The 16,393-nt window shown below is 40.6% G+C and overlaps 1 protein-coding gene across 2 annotated transcripts in view; it reads left to right on the top strand.

Moving 5' to 3' along the window:
* Positions 1 to 16,393, top strand: part of TAFA2 (TAFA chemokine like family member 2) — a 195,937-nt gene that overhangs the window by 133,878 nt on the left and 45,666 nt on the right. For both annotated transcript variants that reach the window (XR_012994744.1, XM_076331955.1), the window contains exon 2: positions 5,542 to 5,648. Coding sequence is in view for 1 of the 2 variants with exons in the window: in XM_076331955.1 (XP_076188070.1) it covers positions 5,543 to 5,648 (106 nt within the window). In the remaining variant the exon portion in view is untranslated. The remainder of the gene's footprint in view (positions 1 to 5,541; positions 5,649 to 16,393) is intronic.

The following is a 16,393-nucleotide window of genomic DNA, read 5'->3' as shown; positions in this document are numbered from 1 at the left end:
CTAGGCTACATGCCTATTGTCTTTCTTTCCTTGCCCACCTAGATCAAAGAAAGTAGCTTATGAGAACAGGTCTGTGTTTTTCCCCCAGCTTCATTTCAGAATCAGAATGCACTTTGTGTCTGTTACAGGCTGTGATGTATGAAGCAGAAAGAAGATTGATTTTCACAAGCTACCTTGTACCTGTAGTAATGAGAGTGGCAAATTACTTGTTCACTGAGCAAACATGACAGGAATGTCATAGAAGGAATTTATATATATGCAAACACATGGGGGTCACATCGGTGTTACTTTTACAGAGTGACCTTATCCACCAGAGGGGCATTTTTAAATCTGCATTAGCTTACACAGGAAAGGCTAAATAAAACTGCAAATACCTGCATTGCGTGGGATGTAGAAACTAACACAACTAATAAATAATGTAAGATTCAACACAGTACAGAACATAATTTAAATGGCTGCATTATTTCTGTACAAGAGACTTGGGGTCAGAAGTGATTTCTATTACTCATTTAGGGTTTCTCTGAAGCAGCAAACAAAATATTTGTTGTAAAAAGAAAAGTAACAGAATGCGGGACTAATTTTCTATCAGGTTTTTGACTCGAACATTTCATCAGGATTCAGTAGAGAAACAGGGTTACGCTTCTCTTTATGAACGCTTGCATTCACGGGGTGTCTGTGTTTGCAGAAGACAAATGGATCTTACTGACACAAAGTTTCTACATATGTAAAGCGGGAACGAATGAATTTTGAACAGCTTCACAGAAGCTGATGTTTGTAAAGAAAACAAAGAAAAGGAGCAACAGAGAAAAATGCTGTTACTCCTAGGAAACAGATGAGAATTTTATTTGTGTGTAAGCTCTTAACGGAAGAATGAAAGCTATTATTTCCTTACATTTTTTTCTCCTCAACAATAAAGATTACATGAGGTTACACTTCACTTAAAATAGGAAAGCAAGGCAATTTAGCACTGGCCATACAATGTAAGGTAATTCCCATGTGATTCTCCTCTATTCTGAACTGTTGGAAAAGTGGCTGATCTCAAGCCCAGAAGCAAAGAAGGAAGAAAGTAGAAACTCAGAAGCTTATGGATGCTACATTGCTGCAGTGAAATTGAAAATACACACCTGTGCATGACAGTTTCAGTACAGCCGAATAGTTGGGCCACATCTGCTGTTGGGAGGGGGCTGACAGTGAGGTGGAACAGCGATGAGGAGAGCTTGTGCAACCTATTAGTGTATTCACAGTTTGCTTCTGATGAGCCACGGAAGCCAGGGAGAAGGATTTCTGCTGACACAGCAGTTTGTGAAGCTTCTCTGCAGCATCAGATGTGGTTTCACCCTGAAAAAAACCCTGCTATTTTTAACCTATTTTTGTCACTAACCACCAAAACAGTCTATTCTTGAGTCCACGATACCAGACTGGTGATGGTCTCACGGAGTGCACTTCAGGGAAAAGGAATCTTATGGAGCAAAAGTAACAAATCCTATGAATTTATTCATTGTGTTATGGTGTTAATGAAGAGCTGGTCATGGCAGAGTCATCTCACACTCAGCCACCGCCTGTTTGAATTATGTGGCTGACATCTTTTTATTTTATTTTGAAGGTGTCCCTGCAACCACAAAAGGAGCTATCTTTCTTTTTCCTTGTCTCTAATCACATTGAAAAATGAACTCAAACATGGCAGCCTTTCATGTCCTCTTTTGCGTGAAAGTGCTGAGAATTCCTTGGGTTTATTTTCAATATGTTGGGGTTAGAAACCGAAGGAAATTTTTGTTACACATAAAGTTTGTATTTTTGTGTAAAATTGATTTTCAAATGTAGGCATCTCCTATAGCACGGCTATTCTCAGTTTTGTTCACCTTTGGCTTATGTGGCATTACTGAAGGCTGTAAGAATCACAGCGAGGGAGAGGTTCTGCAGAAAGGAAGGTAAATAGAAGAGGAAAATGTCTCACAGAGAAAACCATTCAGGTTAATAGCTATAGTTTGTCTGTGGAGCTCTGCATCACCTCTAGTAAAAGTAGACCTCATTTCAGAGCTCATTTGTTCTATTTAACACAGCCTGTTATGTTAGTGTAATAACAGTACGGTAATGGACTGAATTTTATTTCCTGGATGCACTTACTTGACATGGATCAGGGTTGCAAGAGGCTAATAGTTATGTTTTAGAGCTGGGGTCAAATGCTATCTAGTTCCAGTGTCTTCTCAGTGCTGTATCATGGGCTGTTTTGCAAATCCAGAAAAAATAACCAGCATCACAGTTTCTGAGCCCAGGTGATAATGCATGCGCTCAGATACCAAGCATATCTCATGGCCTCTCCTTGTTATCTAGCTCTTTGACTGCTTTGCTGATGAGATGCATCCATCCTAAGCCCCCGAGTTTCTTGGACTACAATCCCTTCATTTTTTATTTCTAGGGCTCTATTGCTACAGTGTGGCTTCTGTGTGTGTAGCAGGACTGCTGGGAGCAGAGCGCTTCGTACCTTGTTTGTGCTTATGCAGCCACTCGTCTGTCCTTGGACCGACCGTTGTGAGTGGCCAACGCACACAACTGCAGGTCTAGTGTTATACTGCATAATTAGTTTGAAACTTAACATCAACTTCCAGCTTTTTCTCATTTGAGCTGCTGTAGGTTACGAATGCTTTAACTGCTGAGATACTTTTTTTGTACTTCTGCCGATGGCCTCTGAACTGTTAGTCGCAAGCTAGAACTGCTACTTGCACTGACTTTTCTGTTAATTGTGCCTATTATGGGAGTGCTATAAGACAAAGTTATGGTTTTTGTCCTTCTAAAGGTGAATGCCACAAATAAGTAATGCAGAATAGTGTAATAGGCTTGTGGTACAGAAATGGTGTATTGTTTTTCTCATGATTGGAAAACCTGGCAATGGCATTGAGCCTCGATTTTCTGCATCAAAGCTGAAACCCTTTACTTTGCAGAATAGTCTCTTTTATATTCAATGCTGGCTTACTCCTCTTTGGTGTGCTGGGCTGTGGGCAGAGGTTTGTACCTTCACTCTGCCACCTACCCTGAGGGGCTGCTGCTCACAGGCAGATAGGTTGGTTTTCTCTCTTTCCCCCTGCCGCTACTGTTTTTCCTCATGTGTTTGCATTTTCTGCTGTGCATTTGTTGCCAGCCTCCCAGCACAGTGAGTGAATCTGGCATCAGCAGAGTACAGGAAGGAACTGTATTAGATTCAACTTTGCTTAATGGTGCAAGTTCCACTGGTTTTGAGCAGTGTTGGGTAGGTGAGGAAGAAAGATTTGATTTTAATGAGAGATGACTTGGCACCAGTATCATAACAGGTGCAGTATGAGAAACCAGGAGTGAAAGAGTTAATTCATATTCTGTTCACAGAGATAGCTGTGAAAGAGCATATGCTGAATGTGCATTCCAGTTTCATTTTTTTGTTCTTATTTACAGTGACAAATAATATATTTCCCTTTAGCTTTGAGTGCTTCATAAACCTGGAGCTGATGATGAATATGCAGTTTACACTCCAATGGCACTGGAATCAGTGCAAGAAGGCAGAGCATGGTGTGGTTCACAGCACACTGCGACCTCCACTGTGATTATTAATCAGTCAGGCTTTCAGGGGCACATCCACCATCCCAGATACAGCACTTGCTTACTCCTCTCTCTTTTTCCCTGATAAATGTGATATCTGAACCTCTGGGAAACACACTGTAGATGTGTGACTTCTGTCAAAGGATGCTGAGTTCTGTTTGCTCTGAATTCAGGTTTAAAAGGGTTTGGTACACTCCTCAGTGGGTTCTTAATTTGAGTCGCAGTGTTTTGTTACACACTGCCTGGTGTAGAAACTTACCGGTGCTTAACAAGATCTCATCAATCTCCTGGAGAGCAAGATTGGCAGTTTTGGGGGAAGTGGTGTGGTTACAAGTCTGGAAATCATGAGTGGAGTTGTGGGGTCTGTGTGGGGGTTGCCTTATCAGCGTGTGGTGTTCTGTTAGAAAGCAATTTGGTCAGAGGAAAGGAATTGCTTTGAAGGAATGGAAAGAGATTTGGGACTTTGAACAGGCTACTGGTTAATTCTGTATTAGAGCAGTCTGCCTTTCACAGAGTTGTGGTTGCCCAAGATAGCATTGTACACGAACAGAGTAAAAGAGATGCTCTTAAATTCCTTTGGGCTTCTTAGAATCATAGAATCATTGAGGTTGGAAAAGACCTCTAAGATCATCGAGTCCAACCGTCGACCCAACACCACCACCCACTAAGCCATGTCCCTAAGTGCCTCATCTACTCGTCTTTTAAATACCTCCAGGGATGGGGACTCCACCACTTCCCTGGGCAGCCTGTTCCAATGTTTCACCACTCTTTCAGTAAAGAAATTTTTCCTTACATCCAATCTAAACTTCCCCTGGTGCAACTTGAGGCCATTTCCTCTCGTCCCTGTTCTTATGAACATAATCGGAGACAAATGTGCAACCATACTGAAGCAATGCATTTTTTTTCTGCTCAGAAAGACACCCTAGTTCCAGGCATTACAAAACAGCAAGAATTTTGTTCAAGTGATCAAATTTGCAGCTTTTCTAGTATAAATGATTTGAAATAGGCATCATCGTCCTATTGACCTATCAGCAGAAACATGACCATCATGCAGAGCTGTTTCTTAGCCAGCTCCCTAGGGCTTTTCTACAGAGAATGAAAAGTGAGAGAAGGTTTCATTATTATACCTCTTGCCACTATCTGCACAACTGTAATCCTTAAGCAGTAGAGCCTACGTTCCTGAACTTTTCTTTTTGGCAGGTGGAGGGGTATTTTGTCTTTGGAGGAGGTTACTGAGAAATAAGTCATGTGTTACCTTGTGCTTGAACCACCACGGTGGCTTGCTGTCACAGTGAAAACATCGCTGAGCAAGATGAGGGTAGCTGTGTGCAATTTCCCTTGGTGCAGTAAATCAAATCTTTTCATTACCCAAAGATAGACAGGAGAGAGACTGGTGAATCCACCCTGCTAGAGTCCATGTTTCCAAACCACTCATGTCTTCATAACAGGATTTCTCTGTGGGAGGGTTGGTACGTGTGCTGGAGGTCTATTCAAATTTGTTATCGCCTTATGACTCATGGTCACAATCCAAAAAGAGTTGCAATCCCGAAAGCTAAAAACTCCACTGCGCGGTCAGAGAGAACCACATTGACCATGACTGGCCCCAAACACACTAGTGGAACTGCTCTGTTCATCAAAACCTGCCACATAGCTGCACGGATTCATCCTTCTTGCCAGCTTTGGAGTCTGCCGTGGTTATGACCACTGCTTGTGCCTTGAGAGAAATGTGATGAGCGGAGGTGTTGAATTCTCCTGGTAATGACCAGGGTGGAGGAACGCTGGCAGACCAGGGAGGGAGGTTATATTGATGCTTTATATGATGTACCTTATTTAAAGCTAAGCAGAATTTAAGACTTAAGGGTTGTCAGCCAGACACTTATAAAAACTTCTTGAATTCTCCTTAAATTAAGACAAAAAATATTTTTTAGATAAGTCTTAAGATAAATACTAATTTTTGTGTTTTTTTGTTTTCAGGATGAATAAGAGATACTTACAGAAAGCAATAAAAGGAAAACTGCTAATAATAATATTTGTTGTAACGCTGTGGGGGAAATTAGCATCTGGGGCAAATCATCATAAAGGTAAGAAATTCTGTTCTGTTCTATTGTACTGTTGTATCTGTGGCCTCTGTCAACAAATTCAGAAGTGTCCAGTCTATGAGACCTTTTTTCCTTATGCATATTTGTGTCTCCTGGTATTGGGCCACTAATCAGTACCAAAAGAGGAGAGTTTTCAATGGATAGACTTTTATTGATTTCTTGAGAATTTAAGTATTTCAGTCCCATTTTCAGCATTCTCTGATTTTAGGTCATTTTGTAATGATGGTACAGTTGAAAAGATGGTAAAAAAAGATGGTAAAAAAATCAAATAATGAATACAGCTTGTCTCATAAAAATAGATATATCAGATAGCACATATGTGTGCTACAAATGAATTCCTGGAATGAACCTTAGAAAGAAACAATTTTTAGTAACATGTATGCTGCTACTGTGTGCAGTTATCTGTCAAGGCTAACTTAATGGATAACGTGTGCTGAATGTGACTGTTTCATCACCAAAAAGAGACCATTGCTTTGCAGTGTTGTCTGTCTTCTATGCTTCGTTCCTAACACAGGACCAGGAACTTCAGTAGCTTGTGACTTGTGAGATTTGTTTCCTCTTGGTCATTCCAGCCCTTAAAATGTATACACACCAGCAGAACCTGTGATGGTTTATTGAAGCTTGTAAAAAGGTCTCTTTTTTTGTGTGTGTTTCTGTAAACCCCTAATGCAAGGAACAAGCTCTCCGGATTCATGTACTAATATTTTCTTATAGGCTAATATAACTTCAAATGTGATCTGCAGTATAATATGATTTTGAAATCCACTTCTCATCTTCATATAGTGTCTGTTGGCTGTTTATCCGCTTATTCAAGATCAGAATAAACTCTAACAACTTGGGTAAAGTAAGGGAGGGCCATGTACATTACCGAGAGCTAAGGAGTGGGATCCACTGGGGAAGGATTCCAATAACACCAGTCAGTGCATCTCTCTATGTTCATGTACTTTTTATAACGTTCCCTCTGATGACAGGATTCATAAGCAGGTACTTTATATATCTAGCTGCTAGATATTTTTCTGCTGTGTGAAGATATCTTTCTTCAAAATACCTCACTGATTAAGTACTTCAGGATGCAGAGGCACTTTCGAGTCTTTTGCGAGTCTGCAGTTTGGCTGCAGACAAAACAGATTCTGATGTGGTCCTACAGGCCACCAAAGATGGGCATCATGCCAGACAGGAACCATGCTGACACCCTTTGGTCAGCCTTTGTTCCCCCTCCAAACCAGAATACGGATTTGTGCTGTGGCTTGCCAGTTTAATAATCTATTGGAGAAGAGCCAAGATATCCTAGCCTGGATTCAGAATTCTTTTGTCTTTGATTATCTTTCTCTAAAAATCAAAAAGCCCATCTCCAGATTATTTTGATTCCATCCACAAAAGCTGGTCAAGCTGTGTTTGCCTCAATCCAATTCAAACTTTGCCAAAGTATGCTTGCTACTGTTTTTGAAAAAATGATGAGTAAAACCTATCACCAAGTATTTCATGGAAACAAATTATAATCCTAAGGACTATTTGGGGAATTGGTGCTTCATAATTGAGAATCAAATGATCCCCCACCAATTTTAGCTTTCCAGATATATTCATGCAAGGGAAACCCCAGCAGAGCTATACCATTAATGATCTGGACAGTACTTGGCATTTGAGCCCTAGCCTTAGAGCAGAAATAACTTGAGAAATATTGACTTTTATGTTTTTAGATTAAAAAAATGTGCACATGTGCCCCCTGCAAAATCAGGTTATTAGCTGTAGGGACTTCCTTACATTCCTGCAAGTTAACAAAAAGCTTTGGTTCTTTTTCTTCAAGTTGTAACATTTCATCCCTTTAGCAAAATATATGGTCTTGTGGGGAACAGTAATAAGAAGCATGACTTGAGTGTTTAATTTAGAAAAGCAACTATTGTACATGTTCAGATTCTTTTGGAAAGAAAAAATATTCAGAAGGATTTTGGCTTGTGGATTTAGTAGATCTGCAAATCAGCTGCACTCACTGTATATGGGGGTTTATTTTAAAAAGCACAAATCAGACTTACTCAGCTCAGCTACCATTGATTTCCAAAGAAACTGGGAGTTTAACTTCCCACTGTGTCAAAGAAAATCTTCCCCCTACTCTAACAGCAGAAATGGAGCTAAGGTGTAATCAAGGAAAACCTGACATGTTCACCTTTGCATGGAGTTTCCAAATACTGAGAAATATGCGAGTTTCTTCAGCGATAATTATCCCTAGCATCATTAACCTTCATTTACAGAAGTCCTTATTAACATATTGACACGACAAACCCTAATGAGTTTGAAGGAGCCCTTACAATTTCAAAGATCGATAATCTACATTTTAAAAAATCTTTACTTTCCTATTGACTTAGTCATATTATGCATCAGTTGCACCAACTCTTAAATGCATCTCTTTTTCTGAAGGCTATTGTAAAAGAAAGGAAAAAGAAAAAGCAGGAAAGATCATCAATGTGTGAAATATTGTTTAATGAGCATCCCGCTCTCCAGACAGACTTCAGCAGGGATACAAACAGCTGACTCTGACAGGCCATCTCTAGGCTTGTTGCGTTTATTTCAGGGATACGGCACAAATGAGAAATCCCAGTCAGCAGCAAGAAAAACAGAGGCTGAGGCAGGGCATGGGGAACCAGGCTCTGAGGTCCAGTTAAGCAACAGCCAGGGTTACAAGCTGGGATTTCAGATTACAGCTTTTCAGCGTCAGGTGCGTGGGTGCCAAGTCCATCCTTCTTTCTCTTGAGAAGACTGGTTTGAAGGCATGTCTGCTCCCTTTATCTTGGCTGATTGTTAAAGTTTCATCAGTCTGGGCAGAAAGTCCAAGAGCTAAAAGAGATAAGCACTCACAGTGTTTAAAACAACACATAAAGCTCACTTTTTTGCTGCGCACAGGATTATGAATTCTCCTGTGTAGTTCCTGGGTGTGCACATACTTATATTCCATTTATTCTGCCTTCTGGAAAGAAACAGGAGCTCTGCTTTTTCTTGTTCATTTTGCTGGGGACCCTGATACTATGGTGACGTGTGCCTCACCCGAGCACGTGCACCTGTGGATCAGCCCACAGTACCCGATCCATTTGTGCTGCAGTAGCTGTGTATGAGAAGACAAGAGTGGCGTATGAATCTCCAAAAGGATGTTGTCAAGGTTATGAGTCTAAAAACTGATATACCTGGAGGGTGGCTGAAAGAAATCCGTAGGGTATTTTATTATAAGATTGATCCTGATCCTCCTACTCATTGCTAGCCCTTGGAAAACAAATAAACCTGTGCAAACACACAGTGTTCACTGACAGATATGGCAGGCAGGCATCAGTTCAGCATCACTGCCTGTTTGCTATTTCTGTCACAGGGAACATGAATTGATTTGGTGACCATTGTATCACAGCCCGTGTTTAAGGTTTCAAGTGTTGGAATGGTCCTTTTGAGAAAGAAATATACTGATAGCCCCTTACAAGCACTTTGTAGACAAGAGGCTACCGTGAGACACAGTTCCTACCCTAAAACTAAAAACTCTTTCAAAATTCGTATTTCTTTGAGCTTTTTGTAAGTACTAAGTTTTTTTACATTGATAACACAATAAAGTAATCTAAATAAATGAAGGGCACTTTTGAATCTGAGCATAGTTTAATATTCCTCAAAATACAAAACAATAAACTTTATATTAAATTTTAAATCTCTGGACAAAATAAAAAGCTACTTAAAAATATGGCTAATCATGAATGCTTGCTTGCCAGAAGGAATTTGTTATGGAACTAGAAAACACTCCAGGTGGATAAATAAAGTACTTGAGTAATTTTGCACTTACTAGATGAAAAGGCATGATAATTTATTTTCATTTAAAAAATTTCACTCAGAAGCTGAACTTACTCATCTGATGCCTATCGTACAGTTAAAACAAACTAAACTCTTTATCGTTTGTGGTGCAGAATTGCTGCTCCTACTTGTCTGTGAATTTGCACTAAATTAGAAGTCTGAGGGAATGTCTTGCTGTTCACTAGAAGAAAATGAATCTTGGTTTCTCCTTGCAGAGGAGCAGCTGTTCTGAAGCCCCGCTGAATGAAAGAGCCACTGAGTCTCTAAAGCTGCTGGTTAGATCACCCTTCCTGGATGAGTCTGCCTTTCTCAGCTGCGTTGCCAGGGCAGAAGCACTGCTGGCACGAGTGTTGTGATGTAGGATATAGCCTGTGCCACACATGTGCCTGGAGTTTGGGAATGGGTATGACTATGAGAAGCAAGAAAACCAGTGGTAGCGGTAGCACGCTTTCAGTAATGCTGATGTGTTTTTTGACATGGATGGACTTCCACTAGTGGTCATCCTCTTCCTTGGTCACCAGGTTTCTTTCCTTTTGATTTGTGAAAAGAGTACAAATAAAATGTGCAGGACAGTCCTGGAAAGCCTAAGGAACTGGCTGAAAATTTTGTCTTTGTGGAACAGAGTTAGAAATGGAGCTTAATTGTAATAATTGTCCCAGGTATCTTATTTTCTTTGGATAACTCATTATTTCTGTTTGCTTTGCAAGAGCTTTTAAGTCTTGTATCTAGATTTGTCATGTTTTCTATCAGGAAAATGAACCAAAAGGTGGCAAGCCCTCAACAGGGCTCCATATAGTCTAACACAAGTCCCACATGTGTGTATCTTTGAGAATGTAAACTTTTTTTAGGGGACAAAATCTCATAGTAATGAACAGACTCAATCAAATGTGATACCGTAGGCCAGTATGGGCAGTACTACGCCTGGATCTGGAGAGGGAGTGGAAGGACTTGTAGCCCTTGCAGACAGATGGGGTGGTGCAAGTTCGTTCTTTTGGCTTCTAGCGTTCAGCGGGGCTCTGTTAGCAAGTGCAGTAATGCTAACACTGCACTGAATCAGCATGTGAGGCTCCTGGCTCTGCCTGACCCTGGGGCTGTGGAATTGATTTGTTCTGAAGAGACACAATATAGCACTTTGTTAAAAGCTATGGTAATGGCCTGTGTGCATTGTCTCAATGCCCTCATGTCTGTTTCATGCACAAGGGGTGAAATTCACTGGTGAGTTAGGACAGCTGTTTAGATGGCTTAAGGGGTGACATATGTTGTGTGTATGGTTTTGTATCACTAGGGCAGTGCAAGGGATTTGAGGCATGCTGGTGAATCTTGTGCAATGCTTTGCAAACTCTTAGTGTTGTGAATTGTGCCTTAAAGATACCATTGATCCTCTGATCCTTGCAATAGATTTTCTCCTAGCCAAACTTTCTGCTTACAGTTATCCACTGACTGATATTCATCTATTTGCCTATGTGTAACTCTATCACTATACGTGTGACTCCATGTTAAGATGTCAGTATTTAAATTCCAGCACTGGCTTGCACTCCCTGGACTCCCACGACAAAACTTTATCATCAGAAATATCATGTATTATGGACATGGGTAGATGCACCTTGATGTTTACTAAAGATGATGCCTAAGTAGAAATGCTTCTGAGCACTGATCATAGAATCATAGAATCATAGAATCATTGAGGTTGGAAAAGACCTCTAAGATCATCGAGTCCAACCGTCAACACAACACCACCATGCCCACTAAACCATGTCCCTAAGTGCCTCATCTACACGTCTTTTAAATACCTCCAGGGATGGGGACTCCACCACTTCCCTGGGCAGCCTGTTCCAATGTTTCACCACTCTTTCAGTAAAGAAATTTTTCCTTACATCCAATCTAAACCTCCCCTGCCGCAACTTGAGGCCATTTCCTCTTGTCCTATCGCTTGTTACTTGGGAGAAGAGACCGACACCCACCTACCTACAACCTCCTTTCAGGGAGTTGTAGAGAGCGATGAGGTCTCCCCTCAGCCTCCTTTTCTCCAGGCTAAACAGTCCCAGTTCCCTCAGCCGCTCCTCATAAGACTTGTTCTCCAGACCCTTCACCAGCCTCGTTGCCCTTCTCTGGACACGCTCTAACACCTCAACATCCTTCTTGTAGTGAGGGGCCCAAAACTGCACACAGTATTCGAGGTGTGGCCTCACCAGTGCCGAGTACAGGGGCACGATCACTTCCCTACTCCTGCTGGCCACACTATTTCGGATACAGGCCAGGATGCCATTGGCCTTCTTGGCCGCCTGGGCACACTGCCGGCTCATGTTCAGCCGGCTGTCAACCAGCACCCCCAGGTCCTTTTCCGCCAGGCAGCTTTCCAGCCACTCTTCCCCAAGCCTGTAGTGTTACATGGGGTTGTTGTGGCCGAAGTGCAGGACCCGGCTTGATGATTAGTTCTGCTTATCTGTCTTCCTGATTTGTTGTATGTTTAAATCTGAAGCAGCAGAGCAGAAGACATTGTTTTTCTTGTGCTGACTGCTTGCTACAGACCGAATGAAACTGTCGAGTGGGCTAGGAGAGAGCCTCCAGAGGACATGGGTGTTCAGGTAAAAAAGGAGAGAGACTAGCTTGCAGGAAGCCTACAGCAGGAGCAATGACTGGGGGACAGCTGCGAAGGTTGATGAAGAGACAAATAGCTAGCCTTTTTAGATGATGGAAAGAAAGGGTCTTAAAGACCCAGATGTGACTGTGTTGAGGGGTTCTGGTCTGAGGGCAGACTTGGAAAGTAGAAGAATTTATAATCTTAAACAGATTTGTTATAAGCTCTTTTATTTCTGTTCAGTTTTACTCAGCACCACTGAGTTTTCTCTGTTTTAAAATATGTTTGTGTCTAGTTTATAATAATGACTCTGAATTATTAGTCCTGCTGGAGTTTTAGGGTACTCTCTAAGAAAAGGTCCACCACAGACCTCCGATTGACTTTGATCTCGTTGCATTTTGTATGAAAAATTATATCAAAAGTTCTTGAACGTTATAACAACTGGAACATTGCAGAATATATGTAACCAGTTCTACTACTGGGAATCACACTGGAGGTTACAATCATTCAGAAGGGCTGGTGAAGGACTGTATCAGTCCTTTACTCTGGTGTCTTGTTATTGCATTAAGACTGTGCAGGTTACTGACAACAATGTTCAGAAGCTTGGGTAAATAACTACAGCACATTGCAGCTAAATAATGCTGTCTAGTTTACTTTATTCAGGCAAATTAGGGGGTTGCCTCTCATTTTGGTGTTTGAGATCTACATTCCTAGCATTTAGAGTCGCAGTGTCTAGATAAGAATAGCCCTAACTGATACATGGGAGACCTCTGAAGTATTCAAACCTTTGCCTTTTCATAGAAGTGCCTTCATCATGAAGCTACAGTATTTTAGTATGAATGTACCTTTGTCCTTTCTCTTGAGAATTTTACTCTGTGTAGAAGACAGCATTCATATGCAGAAATAGAGGGTGTTTGTATTCAATTTTAAAAGCAATAAGTACCCTTGGTGCAGAGGACAGAAACTAGATCAAAGACATCCCTCCTTCCAGATAAGTAACCACTAGATAGCCACATGCTCCCTCTTGTTCTCCTTCCTTCCTGAAGGAGTCCCACTGGAGGTAATGGCATTCTTTGGGGACATAAGATACGTGGTTTGAACCGCTCTGAGCTGACAAGGGCACCGAACGCAGACCTCCCAGTTCCATGATATAGGCTGTAATATAAAGGGTAAGCAGCAGCAGTACCATCTTTTCCTCAGTTGGCACTTTTCTGAAGTGCCTGTACCATAACATTCGGTGAGGGATCTGACCCTGTGGGTAAATTGTATGTGTTCAACATGCACCTTCTGGATGTGTGGGCCTGTCAAAGGATGTAAGAGTTCTTCTGCATATTCCCAGGTTCTTGACTGGAATTAGGTAGGAGAAAACTGCCTAATATTTAGATGAGGGAAGTTGCAAGCATGCAGAGAGATGTGTGTGGATGCCTTAGGAGCTACCAGGTGAGGCTGGAAAATGTCAGTGGGGTCTGTCAAAATATTAGATGGAGGCATCCACTTGTCTATTGTCGATCTGTCAGTCCTGCATCATCAAAATCTTTTGTCATATTTGCTAAATGTCTCAAACATGGATAATCTTATCTCTTGCAGAATTTTGTCCCAGAGATAGATTCTCTTAAATGAGAATGCTTTGTGTGCAGCTTTCACTAACTTAATTCTGAGTGTAATTAATGTTTAAATATAGAAACAAAGGAAGATGATAGTCATTTTAGCAGACATGGGGAAGAAAGATATTAGATGTTCTTATCTAGCTTGGGCTTTAATTGAAAGTTTCAGTTATATCAGGATCAGAACCTGATCCCAAAATTGCCATTTGCTTGAAGATAAAATAGAACAGTCAGTCAAACACTTTCATATCAGTATCTGTCACTGCAATCTAAAATGTTAATATCTGCTGGAATTCAGTAGATAACATTCCTTGGCCTTCTGTCAGGGTACAAAGGAAAATAATTTTCTCTGATTGCCAAGATGCCAATAGTTCTGATGGTTCACTGGGACATGGGTGCAGAAATCATGGCAACAGCAGAGTTACACCTATTTCTTCTCTGTGCTGCCAGCTCCATCACAGCAAACGGCTGCGTTCATTTTTGTCCCCATTCCCACCGCCACCTTGATGATGAAACTTGGCTGTCCTTGAGGCAGCCATGGAGAGAGAATATGGAGAGTTGCAATGAGATATCATGCATTTAAAAATATTTGTTTATATTTGACAGGTATTATGGTTTCTTGATGTTTTTCTAAGACAAGTAAAAGGGAAGTGCATAGCAGTTCTTTATTTTGGGCCTGATCTTCTAATCCCAATGTCAAATTTTTACTAACTTTCCATGAGTGAGTACCCAGGATCTTTTCCTTAAATACATTCAGATTTTGTGTTGTGGTGGAAAGGCGATGATTGCGCAAAAGATTATACTCTTGTAAAAGTTACATACTTAGTTGACTTTACAGTTAGAAATGCCAAACTTTTTAATGTTTTCAGCCCTTTCATTTATTAGTAATGTTATCATCCCTTATATGGCTAGCTCACCAATCAGCTGGTTTTTTAGCCCACTTCTGTTTTGGAAGATTAAGCTTTCCCTTGCTTTTTTGTTAGGAAAATATTGTAAGATGTTAGGACTGAAAAAACGTTGATAGTGTGCTTACCCTGCTGTTACTTTTTCCTGCCATGAGTAAATGTTGACATTTCCCTAATACTGGAATAAGATCTACTTTTCCAGTTTCATATTCTTTCAAATTAGTCCTGTTGATTTTTCATGTTTACTAAATAATGCATTCTGCTAGATTCCTTTATCCTTATGCCTAGGAAAACAGAGTGCTTACATTTGCATGCCACAGTTTCGACTAAACCCATAAAAGTAGTATGAAAGAAATTGTTAGCCCCCTAGATAGTCATCTTTGTTCAATTAGTCTTGGTTTAATGGTACCACTTTCTTGGATCTGTTGATCAGAATTTTCCTTGTTGTTTCATTAACTTGTTAAGTGCTCAGTTAATGTAGCATATAGTAGTATATTATTGTTAGCATTTCCAGATTTAAAATATTATTTTCTGGGCTTACAGTTTTATTCTGAATTTTTCATTTGCCTAAATGTACATTGTGTCATAGATAATGTCTTAAATAAACTTCTCCTTAGAGTAGAAAAGGAAAGCAATGGATGTTAGGTGCAGTTGTGATCAGGGAGGAAAAGAAAAGGAAGAGGACTGTTTAGTGACCTGGAGACTCCTATCACACACCATGAAGCAGGGTGCTACGCCACAGTGAGCTGCTGGGGTTGCTGCAGCTGCCTGTACCCACTCCCCACCCCCTTCTCCCTTTCTAGAAATATTTTTACTCATTACTATATTGTCTACACTGTCTTTAAAGAAGATCCTTCCGTTACAGACAGATAGTATAGGAGCTGTAAATGGGAAAAGTATTGCAAAATTTTAATCACAAATATCAGAGTGCGTTTACACAAACAAAACCTTTTGAGGAAATGCCATTCTCTATTTTTATATAAATACTTAATGTTGATAACAAGAGACTACTGAGTTACTTCAAAAGTGTGAATCCTTATGTGCAGGTTTCCAGCCTTGGAATTTTCCATGCGTTGTAGAAGAGCTGTGTCCAAATCTTTTGGCAGCTTTGGAGCTCAGTTGGTAGGGTGACCTTGAGGTATATTGGAGGGTCATGACTAGTACAAAGTTCATGTCCAAGACCCTGAAACCAACTTTCTTTGGTGGAGAAACCAGGTAGATTTTTCTCTGACAACTTTGTTTTTTCCTGTCTTTTTCCTCAGAGAATCACTCATAAAACTTTATTAATGTCTTGGACTATCAAACAAGAATATAACTGAAAAGAAAATCTGAATAGTTTACAGTTTCCCTTACATTATGTTTTCTCCAAATTCAACATGTTAAGATCATATCATTTTTATAGGTCAAATATAATGGGTCAATATCACATTATAACTAGAGTCTGATCCTTAACAGTATCCAGATATGTAAAATTACTGTAACGGCAGGATCAGGGCCAATTCTATCTTCAAAGTCTAGATCTGGTTTCAGGTATGGAGGCCATATATCCCAGTGCTGGTCTTAGGGTTTTCTGCAGTGCCCCTCAGGCTTTCCAATATACATTCCATACATCCAACATACATTCCATACATGCAGTGATGACTGCCCCATGTGTCTACTGGTATCCACTGCACACCCCTGTTATCCTACTCAGGGGATTTCGCATACTCAGGTTGGCAGTTTTGTGCCTGGAAAATTGCATCCTGTGTGGAGATTATTTCTATAGCATTCAGGGGATATGTTAATCTAACTTTCATCTGCATTAATTTTTTGCTGATGATGTCT

This window comes from Aptenodytes patagonicus, chromosome 1 (assembly GCF_965638725.1).
Source record: "Aptenodytes patagonicus chromosome 1, bAptPat1.pri.cur, whole genome shotgun sequence".
Classification (NCBI taxonomy): Eukaryota; Metazoa; Chordata; class Aves; order Sphenisciformes; family Spheniscidae; genus Aptenodytes; species Aptenodytes patagonicus.
This window is presented reverse-complemented; position numbering and strand designations above follow the sequence as displayed.